The sequence below is a fragment of the Sphaeramia orbicularis genome, chromosome 16 (genome assembly GCF_902148855.1).
Source record: "Sphaeramia orbicularis chromosome 16, fSphaOr1.1, whole genome shotgun sequence".
NCBI lineage: Eukaryota > Metazoa > Chordata > Actinopteri > Kurtiformes > Apogonidae > Sphaeramia > Sphaeramia orbicularis.
Genome location: NC_043972.1, coordinates 47,283,820 through 47,307,532, shown reverse-complemented (window position 1 = coordinate 47,307,532; position 23,713 = coordinate 47,283,820). Strand labels below are relative to the sequence as shown.

The 23,713-nt window shown below is 38.5% G+C and overlaps 5 protein-coding genes and 1 long non-coding RNA gene across 8 annotated transcripts in view; 3 read left to right on the top strand and 3 right to left on the bottom strand.

Moving 5' to 3' along the window:
• Positions 1-18,056, bottom strand: part of LOC115435652 (zinc finger protein 658B-like) — a 44,251-nt gene extending 26,195 nt beyond the window's left edge. Inside the window, exons 1-3 of the mRNA XM_030158223.1 lie at positions 17,725-18,056; positions 13,173-13,597; positions 437-550 (exon numbers count right to left, since the gene is read on the bottom strand). Of these exons, the coding sequence (XP_030014083.1) occupies positions 437-550; positions 13,173-13,525 (467 nt within the window). The 5' untranslated portion in view covers positions 13,526-13,597; positions 17,725-18,056. The remainder of the gene's footprint in view (positions 1-436; positions 551-13,172; positions 13,598-17,724) is intronic.
• LOC115435619 (zinc finger protein 664-like) overlaps positions 1-23,421 on the top strand; it is a 493,117-nt gene extending 469,696 nt beyond the window's left edge. For both annotated transcript variants that reach the window (XM_030158154.1, XM_030158152.1), the window contains exon 4: positions 22,492-23,421. In XM_030158154.1, coding sequence (XP_030014014.1) covers positions 22,492-22,579 — 88 coding nt within the window. In that variant the 3' untranslated portion in view covers positions 22,580-23,421. The remainder of the gene's footprint in view (positions 1-22,491) is intronic.
• Positions 1-23,713, bottom strand: part of LOC115435634 (zinc finger protein 239-like) — a 695,125-nt gene that overhangs the window by 34,955 nt on the left and 636,457 nt on the right. The gene's annotated exons all lie outside the window — the stretch shown is intronic.
• The window catches only part of LOC115435617 (aldehyde dehydrogenase, mitochondrial-like), a 534,672-nt gene that overhangs the window by 475,692 nt on the left and 35,267 nt on the right, over positions 1-23,713 (bottom strand). The window lies entirely within an intron of this gene.
• On the top strand, positions 192-13,171 carry LOC115435655 (uncharacterized). Its single transcript, XR_003937720.1, has 3 exons — positions 192-330; positions 499-550; positions 12,921-13,171. It is a non-coding gene; the product is annotated as an uncharacterized LOC115435655 (long non-coding RNA).
• Positions 14,604-23,421, top strand: LOC115435632 (zinc finger protein 239-like). Of its 2 annotated transcripts, none has more exons than XM_030158180.1 (2): positions 14,604-14,610; positions 20,875-23,421. In XM_030158180.1, exon 2 carries the CDS (start codon positions 20,950-20,952, stop codon positions 21,874-21,876), a length of 927 nt encoding a protein of 308 aa, XP_030014040.1. In that variant the 5' UTR covers positions 14,604-14,610; positions 20,875-20,949; the 3' UTR covers positions 21,877-23,421. The 2 variants fall into 2 exon arrangements, with proteins under 2 accessions (XP_030014040.1, XP_030014039.1); XM_030158179.1 differs by lacking the exon at positions 14,604-14,610 and adding an exon at positions 18,156-18,427.

Genomic DNA, 23,713 nt, shown 5'->3' with positions numbered 1-23,713 from the left:
CTTAAAGTTATTGATGTAGGTGAAAGTCTTCCCACACTGGTCACACTCATATGGTCTTTCTCCGCTGTGGACGCGCAGGTGTGTCTGAAGGGTACTCAACTGGGTGAAAGTCTTCCCACACTGGCCACAGCCATATGGTCTTTCTCCACTGTGGGTGCGCAGGTGTGTCTGAAGGCCTCTCTTAAGGGTGAAAGTCTTCCCACACTGGTCACAGTTGTATGGTCTTTCTCCAGAGTGGATGTGTAGGTGTTCCTTAAGGTTATTGATGTGGTTGAAAGTCTTCCCGCACTGGTCACACTCATATGGTCTTTCTCCACTGTGGATGCGCAGGTGTGTCTGAAGGCTACTCATCTGGGTGAAAGTCTTCCTGCACTGGTCACACTCATATGGTCTTTCTCCGCTGTGGATGCGCAAGTGTGTCTGAAGGCCGCTTAACTGGGTGAAAGTCTTCCCACAATGGTCACATTTATATGGTCTTTCTCCACTGTGGATGCGCAGGTGTGTCTTAAGGTTATTTGTTTTGGTGAAAGTCTTCCCACACTGGTCACAGGTGGGTCTTCCATCCATGTTTGCTGGAATCAGGTGATCTTTCCAAAAAACAATATTTAGGTTTCACTTAAAATTGACCTTTGGCTTCTTTCTACATCAAAACACAAAGAAAAAGAAGAGGTGGTCACTGAAATGCAATGGAACGTAACAGAACAAACATATTTCTCCAGGACCAGATTGAGCAGATAGACAAAATTAACTAGTTAGGTAACAGACAGGACATTTTCAAGACAACCAGTATTTGGTGGTTTCTCCTTAAGAGATGTGTTTCCTGTATGAGACCACAAAATAACAGATAATAACAGAGACATTGAAAGATGTTGAAAAATGTCAGATTCTCTTCAGTGTTGGCAGGTTCTTTAAATAGTTACAGAATCACAAAACACTGCAAAAACTTATTTAGTTTGGTCATTGAAAGTAAAGTAAGACCAATTCAATGTATAATAATAATAATAATAATAATAATAATAATAATAATAATAATAATAATAATTATTATTATTATTATTATTATTATTATTATTATTATTATTATTATATAGTTTTGTAGTAAGTTTTGAGGGCCTGAATATGCAAGAAAAATCAATACTCTTAATCTACAAGTGAAAATTTATGCAGATTCAACAATGTACTGATGACTTCATGAAACAGATTTTTGTTTTATGAAAAAAACCTCAGAACTCATCATGTAAGATCTGTAGAAGCCAATAACATAATAATGAACCATAACGTAATAACGACCCATAACATAATAAACTGGCCATTTTAAAATGCAATAGGCCAATAACGTAATAACTTTTGGCCAGTAATGTAATAACTTGTTACGTTATCGGTAGGTTATTACGTTATTGGCCGGGTAAAAAAACATTCTTTGCAAATGTAATAACTGAGCCAATAAAGTAATAATATATTAATATCACTGTATTTAAGTTTCATTTATTACATATAACTGTGATAAAATCACACACACACACATACACACACACCCTCTCTCTCCATGTATGTATAATGAAGTGGAAGCACACGTTTACAAACATAGACAATGGTATGATATGAAATATGTATGACATGTATGACGTGGAACTCACTCTTGAAGATAGTACATTTGTTTCCACTGTTAAGGATTTTTTGATTTTCCATAATTGACCACTAGATGGCAGTGGTGTGACATTGACTTTCTTCAGCTGTCCAAACTCCCTTTCTAGCACACATGTTGAAAGGTAATCAGTACCAAGTTCACTAACTATACCTAGCTAACTGTTGGCTAGTTATTAGCATGATAAACAATTACAGTTTGATAATATCAGGGGGTATAAATATTTTTAAAGAAAAGTGTGTATGCATGTGTGTGTGTGTGTGTGTGTGTGCGCGCACATGTGTGTGTGTGTGTGTGTGTGTGTGTGTGTATCTGTATGTGTTTTAGCTGATGACCTCTGGTAAATTTTGTGGAATGGAATGGATAAATTGAATAGATCAAATATGGGACAAACCCTTAAAAATGTTGACACCCCCCGATATTATCAAATGCTAATAACTAGCCAACAGTTAGCTAGGTGTAGTCAGTGAACTTTGAATACACTCCCAATAGTGTTATATCCTCCTGCACTAAATATATAAGATTGTACGTGGTATATGCGAGAATTTCAACAAAATGAACTGTTCACCAAGGAAAATTGATCCCTTGATTACCTTTCAGCATGTGTGCTAGAGAGGAAGCAAGGAAGTTTGGACATCAGAAGAAAGTCAATGTCACACCACTGCCATCTAGAGGTCAATTTTAGGAAATCGAAAAATCTTTAACCCTATAACACCAAATGTATCATATTTGATACATGAGTTTTGAAGCCCTCTACATAATTAGTGTGATATTTTTTTCCCTAAAAATCAGATGTATACAATTAGATACATGCAATACAAGGATAATCCACCAGAGGCCTTTCCAGTGACACTACAAGACTGTCATTAATGAGGAAGGAGGCACAGGTGGTTTTTGAAGAACTTTGCCAATTTTGAGAAGGTTAAGGTCAGAAAACATAGATTTTTTTACTGAAACATCAACAGGAAGAGTAACTGGGTTGATGCAATGTGAAATTACTTAGCATTTCATAATCTATGTTTTAGTAAAACCATGTTGAAAAAGGCTTATCAAATTTGATACAGCAGGTATATGAGGTCATGTAACTCTAAATCAGTCAATTGAAATTTTATTGCATTTCATTTCATGTATTATACATATCATCAAGCAACATACAGTTTTTTTTTTATTTTTCAAGTAAACTATGTAAATGTTTAAATGGCATAATTTGGTACATTTAGTGCAAAGAATTTAGATATGGGTGCTTCTATGAAACTGGGTTTATTTTTGTATCTGGCACTTTTCCAGCTTTTTAGACCCAATAATAAAAGAGAAATATAAACATATTTCCCCCAGGATGGACCTAATGATGACCTCAGATAAATGCAAAAAATCCCAAAATTAATGAATTTTTCATAAAATATTGGAACCCAAATTGGGACAAGAAAAGCTACCTAGGTATCATTTTTGATCTGAAAACATGTGGTAAATGGTTTTATATAGACTATAAATAAAGACATTGTGTTAAATGTGATGATCCTAGTGATTTTTCTAATCCAACCCAGGGGATTTCACGAATTTCAGTCTCATTCCAGGTTTCTTGTGGAACCCATCGTGTCCATTTGCGTTACATGCAGAACCTGCCCATTAAACACATGTAAATCATAAGTGATTTTGCAACAGCAGTCATTTTTATGAAACACTCTGCCTTGCATATTTACTTCGATTCTCAAAAAATGTACATGTAAGAAAATAAAAAGATATTCAAAAAATAATAGCATGTAATTTTCATGTCCTTTTAACCAGGTGACATGGATTTTTGTATGCGTGCGTCAAATAAAAATGTACTTTATCTGAAAAATAATTTATTTGATCTCAGTAAATATTTATTTTTTAAATGGACCCGAAGTGCGTCCAAACTTGCTTCATAACATTAGTCTACATCTGGTTTGAATTTTAGACCCTCTGTCCTGTTTTTAAGACCAGTTTCATAGAAGCACCCATATTCAACTGACTGTTTCATGATGATTGATGACTAGGTGGGTGTTGCCATGGTACCATTGCTAGTAACTTCCTTTTGCTTACTGATTTTCACTAAAAACTGACCAGTTTAAATAGACAAATACATGGGGGGGAGGGAGAGAGAGAGAGAGAGAGAAAGAGAGAGAGGGAGGGAGTAAATACAGAATACAAATACGGGGGAACTGGAGAATAAAGCTATGACGGAGTATTAGGGCCACATAAGAAAATAAAAAAGCTTGTCACTACAAGAATAAAGTAATAAAATATCGATATAAAATCCTTAATTTTATGATAATAAAGTCGAATACAGAAAGAATCACAATGTCATGAGAATAAAGTCGTAGTTATAAAAAAAACTCATAATTTAACAAAAATGTCATTCATTTATGAGATTAAAGTTGTCATATTCCGACGATAAAGTCATAATATTACAAGAATAATGTTGTAATTTAAAAACAGGTGGAAAAATGTCAATTTACCAGAATAAAGTCATACCCTGCTGGTCCACAGCAGTAGTATCTGTGTTGTATAAAGTACTTGATCTGAACTAGACGTAAATCTCCTCAGTACCAGTAGATCCTGCATATAGTCTCTGGGGTCAGTCCACGGTCTACTGTAAATGCACTGTGGATCAGCTGGTTCTGGGCCCTAGTTTTGGACCCTGGTTGTCAGTAATGATGAAACCATGTATATTTGTTTCAGGTAAAAATAGCGATGATCCCCTACACCCTGGATGTCAGGATACGCGATTTCGGCCACATGTCAGTGTTCGTGGATCACTTGTTCTTTGGTAGCTCGTACAGATCCATGTCCAGTCCAATTGTCCTTAATTTAATTTCATATTTCACATTTTCCTGGTCTGGCTGTGTTTACTGCTATACTCCGTCATGTTGAGCAGGTTGGTTTTGCCACTCAGTCTGACTTAGAGGGGCGTGGCCCGGGGGGAAGTGACGTATCTGCATACCCTCTATAAATGAAACTTAAATGCAGTGATATTAATACATTATTATGTTACTGGCTCACTTATTACATTTGCAAAGCTTTTTTTTTACCAGGCCAATAACGTAATAACCTAATGATAACGTAATAAGTTATTATGTTATTGGCCAAAACTTATTACGTTATCGGTTCAGGACTTTTATCACGTTATTGGCCTATTGCATTTTAAAAATGGCAAATTTATTACGTTATAGGTTGTTATTATGTTATTGGCTTCTACAAGGTCACTAACTTGAACATATTAAATCATCAACTTGTTAAGGCTTTTCTGACCAAATTTGAGATGCATATGTTCAACATGCACATCAAAACACCAAAATATTTATTGGTACTAATAGGTGGCACTAGGAGTCAGATTCAATATTGTCATGTCATTATGTTCAGGGGGTGACTCTTATCACACATGTGAAGCCATGATGATTTAAATATGTAAATAATACTTAATTTTTAAGTCAAATTCTTTATTTATATAAATATTCATGGAAAAACTAAAATTCTTATTTTTCTCTTTGTATTTTTGAATATATTGCATAATTTTTTCTCCTTACATTTTCACTCATTTGTGGTTTTTCTACCTGCCTTTTTCTCTGCAACTGCTTGTTTTATGTTGCTGCTTTTAATTGTGACATTTCCCCACAATAGGATAAATAAAGTCTTATCTTGTCTCATCTCTATTATTGGTACTAACAGATGCAGTAGTGGTATATCCACTGTTAGTACTTGTATTTGGAGTAGTAGTATTTACAGTTATGGGTATTTGTACTAGTTATTGGTAGTAATACTAGAAACATCACTTCTATTTTCTAATAGTTATAGTTAGAAAATTATAACACAAGTTAGAATATAAGTTATAACAGTATAGTGTCTCCTCCTATCCCCACCCCCCAGTCTCTCTGTCTTTGTTTAACCCCTTTAACTGGTCAAAGTAGACACCTCCCCCGACGGTGGAAGATGGTGGTCTTTGTATTTGTTCCTTGAGCCAGACCCCCACCCCCACAGACATTCCACTGCTCCAGTTCTTAAAACGCTGCCCTTCGGTTTTGTTTAACTGTCTCTTATTCCTGTTTTAATTTCCTTCTTTATTTTTTAAATCTTTTCTGCACTTTTATTTTGTTTAATGTTTTATTCTCTATGATTTTAATGTAATTTTATGCCTTTAAAAAGCACTTTGAATGGCTTTGTGTATGAATGGTGCTATAGAAATAAATTTGTCTTGCCTCCTCCATGTGTCTGACAAAAACACAAACACCAGTCTCTCTCTCTTTCTGTCTTTCTTTAACCCTCACTCTTTAACCCTTTTAACTAATCAAGGCAGACAACCCCCGACAGTGGAAAAGAGTGGTTCTTGCAGATTATCTGTTACTTGAGCCAGACCCCCACCCCCACAGACATTCCACTGCTCTAACACTTCAGTTTACTCCTGCACATGTCTGACAAAAACACCACAACAGAGTTTAGCTTTAATTCCTCTACTTGTAGAATGTGTGTGTAGTTCTAGTGCTGCTTACTGCTCTGCTGCTGCTTTTACAGAATGAATAATAGAAATACATGAGGAGTCCAATCCATGATTTTTTCAGCCTCAACAACTCCGTTGGCTTTGAAACACAAAACAACACACCAGCTCAGGAGACCAGGCATGAAGAAGACTCCCCCCACCCCCCAGGATTAACCCATGCAAGACAGCTGGGCCGGACAACATACCTGGTTCTGAAGGAGTCCACTGAAGAGCTCAACAATGTCCTCACTGACGTCTTCAACATCTCCCTGAGCCCAGCTGTTGACCCCACAGGTTTTATAGCACCAGTCCTGAAGAAGCCCCGCCCATCCAGCCACAATGACTACCAGCCCCTAGTCCTGACCTCCAACTTTATGAAGCACTTTGAGTGGCTGGTCATGCACTACATAAAGTCCAATCCCCCCACCCACCCCACAACCAACCACGACCCATTTCAGTTCACATGCACAGAGGACGCCGTCTCAATTGATCTGGATTTATACCATTTATATATTATTATAGTTTGTGTTACACCACTTATTCTTAGTCTAGTTTTACCTCTTTTTTAAGCAATTTAGAGCCATGTGCTTAGTGAGAGTTAGCTATTGTTATTATTACCTCCGCCAGGAGGTACTGTGATCACTTTGCTTTGTGTGTTTGAGTATTTGTTTGTTAGCAAGATAGCTCAAAAAGTTATGACGGATTTTCATAAAATTTTCAGGAAATGTTGATACTAGCACAAGGAACAAATGATTAAATTTTGGTGGTGTAATGGGGGGGGGATCTGTCTTGGCAGAGGTCTGCGCTCTCTGAATGCTTTTCTAGTTATAACCTTTATTTAACCAGGAAAAGGCTCACTGAGATTAAAAATCTCTTTTTCAACAGTGTCCTGGCCAAGACAGCAGCAGCAGCAGAAGTTACACAAAATAGAAATAACAGCCATAGAGCCACACTAAAAATATTCATAAAAATATACATAAACCATAATAAAAGTATTCAGTATTCAGTACTAAAACCATACATAAAACACTAAATAAGAACACACATATAAAACATCACCATTATTTTAAAAGGTTCTAAAAGTATAACAACATTGTTCCTTAAAATCATCTCAGAGCAGAACCTAATTCAATCAATTAGAAAAACATTTACATCCAGATTTATCCTTTTCCCATTCATTTAAAATGACTTTGAATGTGTTAAAACAGACCAATTCCTTTAGTTTGATCTCCTTCTGTAGGTTGTTCCACAAAGTGGGAGCAGAAAATTTAAAAGCTTTCTTTCCCAGTTCAGTTCTGACTTTTGGAACTCATAGAGATAACAAATCCTGGGACCAGAGATTGTAATTATTGAAGTCATTCCAACAGATGTAGACCAGCAAATATGATGGAAGTAGAGATAAAAAACATTTATAGTGTGGTAGGATTTAATGTTGTGATTCTCATTTTCCTATCTGGTAGTATCCATTCCACCATCTGTTTCACTTCATTTCCTTTTAAGTGTTTGGCAAGGCTTCATTCCATGAAGTTGCCAACTATTGTGCAGGTCACCATGACCTTCGCAATAGGCCACTGGAAGGGAACGGAAATCAGGGAATGGTCTCACCAAGTCATGGTCAAAATAAAGTCATTAATCTGGTAATATCATATTTGGCAAAAGAGGTTTGTCACACACACAGAAAGTGCAACACTATTCCTTTTATGGTTGTAAAGGATGTGCAACTGTTGTATAACACCCATGTATAAAAGAGTGTCAAATAAACGGGGGGGGGGGGTGTCAGATCTTTCCCCAGATGAGCAAACTGCGAACCTGTGTTTTCATTCTTAAAACTCACAACATTAGATAAAAGAATACCAGTGTTTAAAACTACTAGTCACTATAGATTACTATGATTAGTTATGAATTCCATTTTTTGAGGAAATGAAAAACAAAAAAACAAAATAAAAGGATAGCAAAAAAGACAAAATAATAATTATAACAATAATAAATTTTATTTATAAGCACCTTTCAAGACACCCAAGGACACTGTACAACAAGATAAAACAAACAATCCATAAAATACAAAGAAATAAACAAATAGATAAAAGAACAATTAGGATATATAGAACTGAAGATGTAAAATGGAGAGTAAAACTTATGGTGGGTAGGCTACTCAGCAAAATACAATAAAACAAAAGTTGTGTTTGGAGAAAATTCTTTGGATCCTCTCAGACTCTTCCATCACATATGGCTCATACATACAAAGGCTCAGACTGTGACCCCCACGATTCACAACAGGACTCATGTGAGCTCTAAAGGTAATGTACATCTGGAGAGGATCAATAACCGGCTCCTGCACCAACATTCTGAGAACTGATGACGCCTCTTGGAAATGAAATGAAACGTTCAAACCAAGAACAAAGTGCAGTTGTTTCAGATTCAACCTTTCAAGGAGCTGAATTTGCATTTAAACAGGTTTGACTCTGCTCCCACTCTGACCCCCACCCATTCATGTCCCTCCTCACCTCTATCCAGACTGGTAGCCCCCACCCCGCTGCGACCGTCAACACTTCAGCTCCACTCACCCTCCAGAACGACCCCCCCCCCCCCCCCCCCCCCCCCCGCTGATACCACCATCACCTCTGTCCCTCACACACATATCTACACCCCCACAGGGGAGTTTCCCACCCCACTCATCCTCACTATGAACCAGGTGAGGAGGGGGCTCAGGAAGATAAAGGCCAGGAAAGCCCCAGACAAAAACTAAAATTAAATCATTATTTTTCAAGAGTTTTGACCATGTAACTGCTGTTTGGAGTTCAACCAGGTGTTAAAAAGCAGCTGGACTGATTTAGAAAAAAAGAGCCCAAAACAGAAACTACTGGGCCTAAATTCAAGTACTTGTTGTTCAGTGTGTTCCAGTTCACAGTTCATGTTCAACATCCTACTTCTCTTATTGATGTACATTCTGAGTGTCTTATTTAGTAAAAACCTGTCAAACTTCAATCCCTCTCTTTGTCTTTTTCTGTTATTCCACCTGTTTTGACCCTAAAACACACAGTTAAACAAAACCACTGAAGAAAAGGAACACAAGCACACACTCACAGCAGCTTTTATGACAGTTCTAAAGCTCATTTCACTGAAATAATGTTTCAGGGGTTAAAGGGTTAATACAGATCACAGGAAAATGGAAATGATTCCCAGCAACTTCCTTTATAAATTATGCTTGTAACCATTTAACTCATTTGACCATGAAGAAATTTCAAACAAAGAGGTAACACCAACATCTGAAAGTACAATCTTTAGGGTCTGTGAGAAGACTTTCTTCTATTTCTTTGTTGCACTGGAACATGAACCAGGCAGCCAGAGTTCATTTTCCACCCATGTTTCATTTATAAACCTCATGTCTGTAATGTCTGTAAAACAAGCTACTTTCAACGATTTTTCATCTAACAACACTAAGTCCTGAAAAGATTCAACTCGGTCTAAATATAAAAAATATATTTATACATATATATTTGCATATATAACCTAACTGTAATGGGCATGGGGATATAAATTAAAGCAAATCTTCACATTTGAAGAAAAAAATGAAATTGGGTAAAAAGAACAAAATCCCCATGACATTCCTTTTCCATAAAAGTGCATCTGATTTGAGCTGATCCTCCGGGTCTGGGATGTTTGGGCCAAGCGTGTCGACAGCACTAACAGTTAAATTAAGGCTTTTAGATTAAGCTTTGCGACTGTAAAAAAGCATCAAACTAAACCATGTCTGTATCGTAATGCTGCCTGTTTTTGCCACTTTTTTATTTTTATTTTTTAGAAATGTGATACTGAGGAGGTGAACGAAGAAAAAACTGGAATAAAACCCCCACCTGAAGACGGATATGATGTCATCGTCTGGATCCAAAGGAGGATTTATAATAGCTTTTAATAATAGCTTTATTTGTATAGCACCTTTAAAAACAAAGTTTACCAAGTGCTTTGACAGAGGGCACAACAGCAGGATACAAGAGGCAAGTAAAAACACTAAAACAGAAGCAACACAATAAGAAAGATGTGTACAACAAATGCAAAAAATATGGTAAGTGAATCGGAGTAAAGAGCGCAGGGATAACGTAACATGATGCTGTCAAATCAATGCAAAAAATGAAGAAATGAGATAAGACAACATCATGTATGAGAATATAAATGAATAATCAAACAGGATAAAAATCAAATTTAAAAAATTAAAACTAAAAATTACAAAGGGACACACATCACATAAAAGCAAGTCTATAAATATGTGTTTTAAGAAGTGATTTAAAAGATGTCACTGATTCTGCAGCCTTATCTCCTCGGGCAGGCCGTTCCAAAGTCGAGGGGCCCTGATGGAAAAGGCCCGGTCACCTTTCGATTTAAGCCTCGACTTTGGAACAGCCAGGAGCCCTCTGCCCGAGGATCTAAGGCTGCATACTGGTTCGTAGTCAACTAGCATCTCATCTATGGGGCCAGGCCCATTCGGACTTTAAAAGTGATCAGTAAAATCTTAAAATCAATTCTAAAACACACAGGGAGCCCGTGGAGGGAAGCCAGGGGTGATGTGATGTGATGTACAGGGTGGGGAAGCAAAATTTACAATGAACATTTAGTTGTTTTTTCTCAGCAAGCACTACGTCAGTTGTTTTGAAACCAAACATATATTGATGTCATAATCATACCTAACACTATTATCCATACCTTTTCAGAGACTTTTGCCCATATGAGTAATCAGGAAAGCAAACGTCAAAGAGTGTGTGATTTGCTGAATGCACTCGTCACACCAAAGGAGATTTCAAAAATAGTTGGAGTGTCCATAAAGACTGTTTATAATGGAAAGAAGAGAATGACTATGAGCAAAACTATTATGAGAAAGTCTGGAAGATACTATTAAAGAAGAATGGGAGAAGTTGTCACCCGAATATTTGAGGAACACTTGCGCAAGTTTCAGGAAGCGTGTGAAGGCAGTTATTGAGAAAGAAGGAGGACACATAGAATAAAAACATTTTCTATGATGTAAATTTTCTTGTGGCAAATAAATTCTCATGACTTTCAATAAACTAACTGGTCATACACTGTCTTTCAATCCCTGCCTCAAAATATTATAAATTTTGCTTCCCCACCCTGTATATGATGATGTGATGTGATGTCGCCTGTTAAAACCAGTGAGTTTACTGTTTACAGGCATATTTCCTTGAATTCTGATGATTTACAGACTGAAACCTGATTGAATCTTGGAAAATAACCTTGTGATTCACTACTAACAGCCGTACGTGACAGTATAGACTTAACTCAGGTGTTTTATTATGTTTGATGCTACAGATACACTAGATTATAAGTGATTTAAAAATAAGTTCATGATTTCAGGGACCATACAGACAGTTAAAATATACTGGAATAATTCTGCCTGGAGTTCATAACATATGTGGGTCAATATCACTATAAGGTGCCTTTCAGACTTCAAAATGTCCTAGATTTTCCACTTAGTCCGGTACCTGTTCAGATGTGTGCAAGGGCAGCAGAGCACCATACAACCCAGGCTCCCACAAAAAGACAGTCAAGATCAGTTTAATGGAACAAACAGATGAAGAGTGAAGTCATGTCTCCTTTGTTGGTAGTAACCTTCTTCCTCGACAAGAATGTGATCTCCTTCATGTTGTTGGCTTCAGTTTGGGATTAAACCACTACCAGCTCATCATTCATTCTGTCTCATCCATATTATGTTCATCATGTTGTTTATGACTGATATGAAACCACATGAATTCGGGACTCTGACACCTTCAACAAATGGTGTTCTTCAGGTTGGGCAACAGTTCATTCACACATGCACAGTTGGTGGAAAAAAAATGAGTTGAAGATTTTTGTAGGATGAACTTAAACTGCACAGAACAACTGTGGAAAATAGTTCCAGGAGTTGCTGGTTTCATTAGTGGAATGAACAGGTGTGAACCCCAACCAGCACCAGAATCATATCAAATGACTGATTAAATGTCCACGAAGTCAATCAGAAGTAGTATCTCCATTGAAACCACGTCCTTGTTGACTTCCACTAGTTGAACTTTAGATGTTGTTGAGGTTCTGTAACATCATTGTTTTGTGAAGGTGGTGCATTAGAGCATACTTCTGTACTCTGAGGACAACAAAACACAACTTTCAGTCTGGTGTTTGTCTGCACATCTGGACTCTGTGGAGCCAGATCTGGAAGTTTTTAAGTTTGATGTTTTTGTCAAAAGAAGTTGGTGGTGCTGGTTCAGACAGTGTGTTTCTTCCTGTCATCTGATGCCGAGGTACTTTTTGGTCCAGAAGTTGATGATACACATCTGTGCTGAGGATAGGAGAGAGCAGAGGATGACAAGAATCTTTTTTCACATCTGTAACACTCAAACTGTTTTAGTGTGTTATGACACTGATTATGTTTCTGCTAGTTTCTAGAGCCTTACTGTTTGTTCAGTCTTTGTCGTTTGTGGAAATGTTTGGCACATTCTTGTCTGGTATATTGTGAACCTGTGATAAAAGATCTGTGACAAAGTCTCCACTGGTAGGGTTTCTCTCCAGTATGGGTCCGTTGGTAACACTTGTAAGAGTTGGATGACCAGAGTGTCTTTGTGCACTTGGTACTAGGTATATCAACTTCTTGTGGTGATTATGACAGTGACAAAATAATGCAAGGCTCTGAAAGTCTTTCCACACTGGTCACAATTTTATGGTGTTTCTCTTCTGTGGATGCGTAAGTGTGCCTTAAGCCCATTCATTCTGGTAAAAGACTTCCCACACTGGTAACAGCCATATGGTCTTTCTCCACTATGGATGCGTAGGTGTATCTTAAGGTCACCCATTCGAGTGAAAGTCTTCCCACACTGGTAACAGGCATATGGTCTTTCTCCGCTATGGATGCGAAGGTGTGTCTTAAGGTCATTCATTTGGGTGAAAGTCTTCCCACACTGGTCACACTCATATGGTCTTTCTCCACTGTGGATACGTAGATGTCTCTTAAGGTTATCCATAAGGGTGAAAGTCTTCCCACACTGGATACATTCATATGGTCTTTCTCCACTGTGGATGCGGAGGTGAAGCTTAAGATTATTTATTTGGGTGAAAGTCTTCCCACACTGGTCACAGCCATATGGTCTCTCTCCCATGTGGACTAGTAGGTGTCTCTTAAGGATAGACCGTTGGGTGAAAGTCTTCCCACATTGGTCACAGTTATATGGTCTTTCTCCACTGTGGATGCGTAGGTGTTTCCTAAGGTTATTCATGAGGGTGAAAGTCTTCCCACATTGGTTACAGTCATATGGTTTTTCTCCACTGTGGATTAGTAGATGTCTCTTCAGGTCATTCATTCTGGTGAAAGTCTTCCCACACTGGTCACACGTGGATCTTCCATCCATGTTTGCTGGAATCAGGTGATTTTTTCAGACACAACTAATAGGTTTGTCTTAAAATCCACCTTTTGCTTCTTTCTACATCAAAACAAAAAAGAAAAAGAAGAGGGGGTCACTGAAAAGCAATGGAATGTAACAGAACAAACATCTCTTCAGGACCAGATGAAGCAGATAGACAAATTTAACTAATTAGGTAATTGACAGGACATTTTCAAGACAACCAATATTTGATGGTTTCTCCTTAAGAGATGTGTTTCATGTATGAGACCAGAAAATAACAGATAATAACAGAGATATTAAAAGATGTTGAAAAATGTCAGGTTCTCTCCAGTGTTGGCAGATTCTTTAAATAGTTGCACAATCACAAAAAAACTGCAAAAACTTATTTAGTTTAGTCATTGAAAGTAAAGTAAGAACAATCAATGTATTATTAGAACCCAAGTGCTAAGAATTGGCTCCAAAGGCCCTATTATATATGAAATGTTTTCTATCGTCATTATTATTATTATTAGCGATGAGAAAACAAGTGACAAGAAATTGTTTCATGACAAAACCTGAGAACTCATTGCACCGCCACGATCGTATCAGAATCCGAATCAGAATTGCCTTTATTGTCATTTGACAGCACAGAGTACATCAAACAAAAGTGAGATCGATGATTAGGGACATCAGGCCGCTGCTCCTAGCTGGTGCACCACCACAGAACTCTTTTCTTCGAAATTTGCAGTGAAGAACAGAGGATAACGCAAGCACAAATATGATGTCACATAAGGTCACCAACTTGAATGGATTGAATCATCAACTTGTTAAGGCTTTTCTGACCAAATATGAGATACACATGTTCAACATGCACATCAAAACAGCAACACATTTATTGGTACTAATAGGTGGCACTAGGGCACAGGTGTCAAACATGCGGCCCGGGGGCCAAATCCGGCCCGCCAAAGGGTCCAGTCCGGCCCCTGGGATGAATTTGTGAAATGCAAAAATTACACTAAGATGTTAACAATCATTTTAGTTCAGGTTCCACATTCAGACCAATTCAATCTCATAATAACCTATAAATACCCACAACTTTAAATTTTCTCTTTGTAAATGTAAATGTTTTCATGTATTTAGACTAAAACAAAGTATAATTTTGCAAAAAATCTGAATAACCTGAACAAATATGAATGACCTGAAATGTCTTAAGAGAAGTGCAATTTAATAATATTCCACCTGTTACTAAATATTTTGTGTATCTGTAGATTCACTGTGATCTGTAAGTTATAATGTACTTGTGGAAATGATAAACTAAAGCATAATAGTATTAAAATTACCATTTTTATTCAGTTTGTTCATGTTATTCACATTGTTTGAAAGGATAGTTTGTAGATGTAAACATTTTCATAAGGTAATTTTACTTTTTTTACTATAAAACATAAAGAAAAGTTTGGAGTTGACATTATTTATATATTATTCTGTTATTATTTTACTGGTTCGGCCCACTGCAGATCAAATTTAGCTGAATGTGGCCCCTAACTAAAATGAGTTTGACACCCCTGCACTAGGGGGATGTTGTCGGGCGGTGGAAGGAATACTTCGAGGATCTCCTCAATCCCACTGTCACGTCTTCCATGGAGGAAGCAGAGGCTGAGGTCTCAGAGGTGGACTCGTCCATCACCCAAGCTGAAGTCACCGAGGTTGTTGGCAAGCTCCTTGGTGGCAGAGCACCGGGGGTGGATGAGATTCGCCCTGAGTACCTTAAGTCTCTGGATGTGCAGGGACTGTCTTGGCTGACACATCTCTGTAACATCACGTGGCAGATGGGGACAGTGCCTCTGGATTGGCAGACCAGGGTGGTGACCAGGACGTGCTCCAACCACAGGGGGATCTCACTCCTCACCCTCTCGGGGAAAGTCTATTCCAGGGCACTGGAGAGGAGGATCCGACCGTCCATTCTGAAAGTGTCAATGGTTCTGGTTCTAACCTTCTACCACCTACTGATCTGAAAGAGCTCTTAATTCCACCCAATCCATCTAGACCACTACTCTGTCAACATGCAGGCTTACTGGGGGTTCCTAGAATCTCCAAAAGTAGGACGGGACCCTTCAGCTATCAAGCTCCTCTATTGTGGAACCACCTCCCTGCCTCAGTCCAGGAGGACAGACCCTCTTTACATTTAAGACAGTGGGTTCATCCACTCATTCGTTTTGTTGGTCTGGTCTGCGCTGGTGGGAGAGGACGCTGGTGCTGTCTGTTCACTGTTTCTAACCAAAACCAAAACTTTTTGACTACCGAGAGGCCGCTTTATGGTTTATCTTTTGTCTTTTAACTAATTTTTGACATTTCAGCAAGATCCTTTAACTGTGCAGCTAGGCTACCTAGCTGCCTCTACCTGTTTCCTGTGGGAATGCTGTGTACCTGCTAACTTCCACCATCAACACCGACTACAACCTGCCTTTCTCTCTGTCGATGGTAGGAGTGTTTTCCCGTCATTCTAGGAGATGTCCAGCTCCCTGATGAAGGGTGGTTCAGTGTCTGTCTGCCAGCTGTCTCTCTGGTTGTCCTGGCTGTTTCTGCCTGTTAGCTGCCTGTTACTCAGCTGTCAGCTAGCTCCCACGGTCCGGCTGCACCTAGCAGCCAGCGCTCCTGTCACTTTTTATAGATGATATTAATTTAATAGATAAAAAATGTACAAACAAAATCATATGTGGTGCTGTCACATCGAATCGCTTCCTTTTATCATTAAAAAGGAAAAATCTGTCAAAAGATTATCCTAAAGAGATTATAGTCAGGATTAAAACCGGATACCTTACTCTACCCATATCACCAAAAGCTAAAGGAACATATTTTAAAACCTTAAATGATATTAATCCTTGTAATGAGTTTCTGAGACAAAGATTCAACTTCAATAAAAACTGTGTTTTAGTGACACTGACATTGACACTTTAGAACACTTGTTTTTAACTGCACTTATACCAGAGTGTTTTGGGAAGCATTTCAAGACTGGATATCTGAAAAGGACACTCAATCACCCTAGCTGGAATACAGAGACATTAAGTATGGGGTAGGGATGTAACGATTACCAGTATAACGATAAACGGCGGTAAAATTCCCAGCGATTAGTATTACCGTTTAAATTCTAATTATCATGATAACCGTGTTTGATTATCACACTTTGAAAAGTCACAGTACTGCACATTTCCTGGACCATTGTGCTACTTATTTACATTTATTTTTATTCATTTTCTTGCCAAATTTGGTCAGTTTTTATTCGTTTTATCTCATTTTTTGATCATTTTCATTGATTTTACAGCTTATGTTTGTGCATTTTTGTCCAGTTTGTTCCGTATTTTGTTCATTTGTTGCTTCTATTCAACATTTTTATTAAGTTTGTTTCTATTTATCTATCTATCTATCTATGAAAAAGAAACTAAAACAACTCAAACTTGATCTGGAAAATGGTCAAACAATGGCCATAAGGTGCCATCTTTAATGCACATTTGTATGTTTGATGTTTACATGTTAATATTTGAACATTTCTGCCAACAAAAAGTACACTGTGCCTATTATTTTATTTTATTATCATTATTATTATTATTTTTTATTTTATTTTTATTTTTTTTTATTTTTTTTAATCAAAATACAACTTGGTTACATTATTTCAGTGTGTGCATCAGTATAAATACCGCGATAATAATGATAACCGTGATAATTTTGGTCAGAATAACCGTGATATGAAATTTTCGTATCGTTACATCCCTAGTATGGAGTTATAAAACAAAACAAAAAATGGGAAATGATGTATAACACCTTAAATATTATTGCAAAAACAGTTTATCCACAGATGCAGATTCATGAAGAGCCACCCACTGTTCTTAGTTTATTTGAATGAGAAAATTAACTTTAAAAAACACTGAAATGTGTCAAAACCAAACAAACCTTGATTGTTTATTGATTTCTGATTAGACCTCTAACTTTTATTTTAGTTACTTATTTTTTGATACATATACTGTTCTATACAAATATGCTGTAAATGCGCAGTCTGGAAAATAGTTTTTCTCTGTGGAAATCTTTAGAATGTAATGCCAAATATGATTAATAAAGCTGTGGGGTTAGAACTAGCAGTGAGCGCTAGCAGCTCCATAGTGCTAACCTCTGCCTCTGTTTCTCTTCTCCATTGCCGGTTTCCCACTCACTCACTCACTCACTCACTCACTCACCCTCCTTGGACAGTTTTCTCCTGTGCTGTCCTATCCAGTCGGACTGTGGAACACTTGACTCTGCTGTGACTCTCCTCCACCTGCCTGTGGGACTGCTGGCTGTGGCTATCTCCGGACTAATGGTGCGTTCGATGTTCAACTACTCCGTCTCACAACTGCTCAAACTCAACACTCGCTCCATTCCATCATGTATATCCACCATAAAACTATACGGGCTCCTACGCAGACCTCGTTATATCCATAGAGGGTCACGGAGAAACTTTATTTACACACAACCTGCCGGATCCGACTCCATTACATCCCTCTGGCCTGTCAGATTTACTGTCGCAGCTCATAAACGTCATCAAAGCGCAGCTGCTGTACGAGATTTGTACCGCTGGAAACATCGCGAGACTGCCCCGCTCCAAGCTGCATAGAACATGCAAATACGTCTCGCTACGACCTCCGGGAAGACTATGTAGTGAATTTTTGTTCCAACTATACATGTACATCATTATTATAATTATTACATGGATATAACGAGGTCTGCGTAGGAGCCCGTATTGTTTTATGGAGACGGAGTTGTTGAACATTGAACGCACCATCAGTCCGGAGATAGCCACAGCCAGCAGTCCCACAGGCAGGTGGAGGAGAGTCACAGCAGAGTCAAGTGTTCCACAGTCCGACTGGATAGGACAGCACAGGAGAAAACTGTCCAAGGAGGGTGAGTGAGTGAGTGAGTGAGTGGGAAACCGGCAATGGAGAAGAGAAACAGAGGCAGAGGTTAGCACTATGGCCGGAGCTGCTAGGTGTTTTTTTTTTTTTTTTTTTTTTGTGTAAACTTTATTAATGAGATTCTGGCATTTCATTCAAAAGATTTCCACAGAGAAATACTATTTTCCAGACTGAGCATTTACAGCATATTTGTATAGAACAGTATATGTATCAAAAAAAAATAAGTAACTAAAATAAAAGTCCGAGGTCTAATCAGAAATCAGTACATTCAGATTGTCATAAACAATCAAGGCTTGTTTGGTTTTGACACATTTCAGTGTCTTTTAATATTCGTTTTCTCATTCATAGAAACTAAGAACACTGGGTGACTCTTCATGAGTCTGCATCTGTGGATAAACTGTTTGGCAATAATAATTAAGGTGTTATACATCATTTCCCGTTTTTTGTTTTGTATTGTAAGTCATTATAACTTTGAATGACAGGGGCCCTGTCATTCAAAACTACACTAGTCAGCTGCTAATTACTGTTACTGACTTATTATACCTAAAAAAAAAAAAAAGTACAGTCGCAATAGGAAAGTTTATTGACCTTTGAACCCTGTCCACCATGCAGTCCATGTAGGCCTTAGATTAGTGTTTTTCAACATTCTAGTAATTGATTAAAAAAACCAAAAAAAAACTTACTAATAAAAAAATATATGGTGAGTTGAGAGAGACAATCACAATCTATAAAAGACGTGACAAACTGTGAAGCTGAAACTGAAGCACTGTGGTACTGTTTATCTTTCAAATGTTCATTGTGGTCAGTTTCAGATGCTGCAGCTCTTTCATAATTCATAGTTTGAGTTCTTGTTTGTTCTGTATTAATTGTCAGCCTTGTAAATCCAAGCTGGACTGACTGTACGTACATATCCTGACCAAGGAAAATAAAACTCTCCCTTTGTGCAGTAATCTACACCTGGCTTTTCTGCCTCTGTCAAAAACTATTACATGATCAAAAATAAATTAATTTTAGCAAAAAAAAAGTCTCCGTTTTGAATGTCTGGGGTTGCCAGAAACTTGTGATGTTAAAATGAGGTCACGAGCCAAAAAAGGTTGGGAACCACTGCCTTAGATGAACCCTGTCCACCGTGCAGTCCATGTAGGCCTTAGATGCCCTTAGATTATGTCTTAAGTCTGAAACAACATTATGTTCCTCTCCTCCTCTTACAAGACACTATCAAACAGAGCTTTAGACACACTTCATTAATGTCATTTTCTAATGCTTGGGATCTCTCAAAACGGAAAAAGTAAAGTCAAATATCCTGGGATCATGAGAGTTGCACAGCTCTCAGTTCCACAGCTTCTAATTTCACACACACTTCACTATCCCAGCATTGATAACACCATGCCAGTTGACTGCAGTTGTAAGTTAGCAGGTGTGCTTGGCTAACACTGGCATGCTTATAAATGTCCATTAATGAGCACTGCACATGCTCATCAATGCTATAATCCAGTGACCATCTGGTTGTAGTGAGACAAAGAGGAGGAGAAAGGCTAAGTTTATCAACCCTCCAATAACCAACCTGAAATTATTGCAGGTTTTTACTCTCTCTCACACACTCCTTACAGCTATCATGGAGTTTTTCCCTATTGTTGTGATTACCCAGCAGTCTCATAGTGATACAGACAGAAGAGGTCTACTTGAAGCTAGGCTACATGGTAAAAACTAGTTGCTAAGCATTCTCTTCACAGTGTTTTCACTTATTGCATTCATATATTGGGACTTTCAGTAACATTATTTGGAGCCATGGGTTGTGATGTTTTTTACAACTTTGGTCAGATCTGCAGCCTGAATTTACCTTCATGTAAGCCTGTACACCTGGCTCGGAACAACTTCTCCTCTGTGTGTCTGCCCAGTTTTCACAGCCGACTGCATCAGAGCCAAAATAAACTCATTTTAAGTTTGATCCTCCACATCGGCTGTTGGACACCTCAAAAAGCCAATAATGATAATGATCAAAAGGTCGACCCCTAGTTTCTTGTTGTCAATATTTTGTATCGTCGGTTAATTTTGAATTCTTGTAGCCCGCACTGGCCCATATGCTGTAAAAACTGCAGCGGGCCATCAGACCAGTGCCAACGTCAAGCCCTGATGTGACTACAAAGCCCACCCCATCCCCGCCGCCTTACCCCACCTGTACTGTACAAGGCAGCCTCCCTCAACTTCCAGTCTGTGTTCTTGGAGGGGCGGTACACCCCCCCAATACAAGTGTAGGGGAAACTGTGCTTAAGGAGTAACCGTCAAATATTGATTGTCTTGAAAATGTCCTGTCTGTTACCTAACTAGTTAATTTTGTCTGTCTGCTTAATCTGGTCCTGAAGAAATGTGTTTGTTCTGTTACATTCCATTGCATTTCAGTGACCACTTCTTCTTTTTCTTTATGTTTTGATTTAGAAAGAAGCCAAAAAAGTGGATTTTAAGGGAAACCTAAAAATTGTATCTTCTAAAGATCACCTGATTCCAGCAAACATGGATGGAGGACCCACCTGTGACCAGTGTGGAAAGACGTTCACTAGAATGAATAACTTTAAGAGACACCTACACATCCATAGTGGAGAAAGACCATATGACTGTGACCAGTGCGGGAAGACTTTCACCCGCATGAATGACCTTAAGACACATCTACACATCCACAGCGGAGAAAGACCATATAACTGTGACCAGTGTGGGAAGACTTTCACCCAACTGTGTATCCTTAAGAGACACCTACGCATCCACACTGGAGAAAAATCATATGGCTGTAACCATTGTGGAAAGAGTTTCACCCGCATGAATGACCTTCAGACACACCTACGCATCCACAGTGGAGAAAGACCATTTAACTGTGACCAGTGTGGGAAGACTTTCAACCAAATGAATAGCCTTAAAGCACACCTACGCATTCACAGAGGAGAAAGACCATATAACTGTGACCAGTGTGGGAAGACTTTCACCCACATGAGTGGCCTTAAGATACACCTACGCATCCACAGAGGAGAGAGACCATATTACTGTGACCAGTGTGGGAAGACTTTCACCCAATTGAATGGGCTTCAGACACACCTACGCATCCACAGCGGAGAAAGACCATATGACTGTGATCAGTGTGGGAAGACTTTCACCCACTTAAACAGCCTTAAGATTCACCTACGCATCCACAGAGGAGAAAGACCATATTACTGTGACCAGTGTGGGAAGACTTTCACTCAGTTGAATGGGCTTAAAACACACCTACACATCCACAGTGGAGAAAGACCATATGGCTGTTACCAGTGTGGGAAGACTTTCACCAGAATGAGTGGGCTTAAAACCCACTTACACATCCATAGAGGAGAAAGACCATATGGCTGTGACCAGTGTGACAAGGCTTACATCACGTCACGTGACCTCAAAAGACATAGAGCCATCCACTCTTGAGACAGATGGCTGTTACCAGTGTGGGAAGACTTTCACCAGAATGAGTGGGTGGGATACACCTACACTTCCACAGCGGAGAAAGACCATATGACCATGACCAGTGTGGGAAGACTTTCAGAGCCTTGTCTGCATTATTTTCTCACCATCATGTTCACCACAAGAAGTTGATGTACCCATGTGATAAGTGCACGAAGATACTCTGGTTGTTCAACTCTTACAAGTGTCACCAACGGACCCATACTGGAGAGAAACCCTACTAGTGCAGATTTTAATGGATCTTTTATCACAGGTTCACAATGTACCAAACACGAATGTGTCAAACATTTCCACAAAAAGACAAAAACTGAACAATTGTACAAAATGTAAGACTCTAGAAAATTGTAGAAACAATCAGTGTCATGCACCAAAACAGTTTGAGTGTTACAGATGTGAAAAAAGATCCTTGTCATCCTCTGCTCTCTCCTATCATCAGCACAGATGTGAATCCTCAATATCTGGACCAAAAAGTACCTCAGCATCAGATGACAAGACGAAACACACTGTCTGAACCAGCACCACCGACTTCTTTTGACAAGAACATGAAATTTAAAAACCTCCAGATCTGGCTCCATAGAGTCCAGATGTGACGACAAACACCAGACTGAAAGCTGTGTTTTGTTGTCCTCAGAGTAAAGAAGTATGCTCTAATGCACCACCTTCATAAAACAGTGAAGTTACAGAACCTCAACCTGCCTCAACGTGTAAAGTTAAACTAGTGGAGGTCAACAAGGACGTGGTTTCAATGGGGAGACTACTTCTGATTGACTTTGTTGACACTTAATTAGTCACTTGTTGTGATTCTGTTGCTGGTTAATGTTCACACCTGTTCATTGTTCACTAATGAAACCAGCTACGCCTGGAACAATTTTCCACAGTTGTTCTGTGCAGTTTAAGTTCATCCCCCAAAAATCTTCTACTCTTTTTTTTGTTTGTTTCTCCACCAACTGTGCATGTGTGAATGAACTGTTGCACAACCTGAAGAACACCATTTGTTGAAGGTGTCAGAGTCCTGAATTCATGTGGTTTTGCATCAGTCATAAACAACATGATGAACATAATATGGATGAGACAGAATGACTGATGAGCTGGTAGTGGTTTAGTCTCAAACTGAGGCCAACAACATGAAGGAGATCACATTCCAGTCAAGGAGGAAGTTCACCACCACCAGAGGAGACATGACAGAGTGAGTGTCAGATGATGTTGCAATGAGTCAGTGCTCCATGTAGTGGTCCAATCTGGTACTGGTCCAGTCCAGTGTTTTCCTTCACATTAAACTGGTTTCAACATTATTACGCTGGTCTGACCCTGACCTGCAGAATGTGCTTGATTTGATTGAAAATGTGTTGAACTGCAGATGAATGTGTGGTAAAGAAGAACAATTTGATGTATCAGAAAGTTCAGGACATCAATGGAACTGATACAAACATTTTGTCATGTAATGTTGTTCTATGTTCTACTTTATGGCCTTGTTTTATTCTTATTCTAAAGTGGACCTGAAACATGAGACAGAAGTATTTACCATAATCACCTTTAACAGCATCTGCAGATTATTTGTTCAATTACTTCTTAAAGTGACTTTTGCCAGGTGTTAGAACAGGTTATTGTCACGTCTGTGTAAATGAAATATGATTTTGTCCTGATTTGATATGTCACAATGAGCATCACTGCTGTGCTTTAAGCCTTATTAAAACATAGACGTGATTATGTTGAATTTCTTGTATTGTTTTACGTTTTTTCCAACAGGTTTTGGTGATGAAGGAGCGTGAAATGTTTGTAGCACAGATTAAAATCTTGTTAA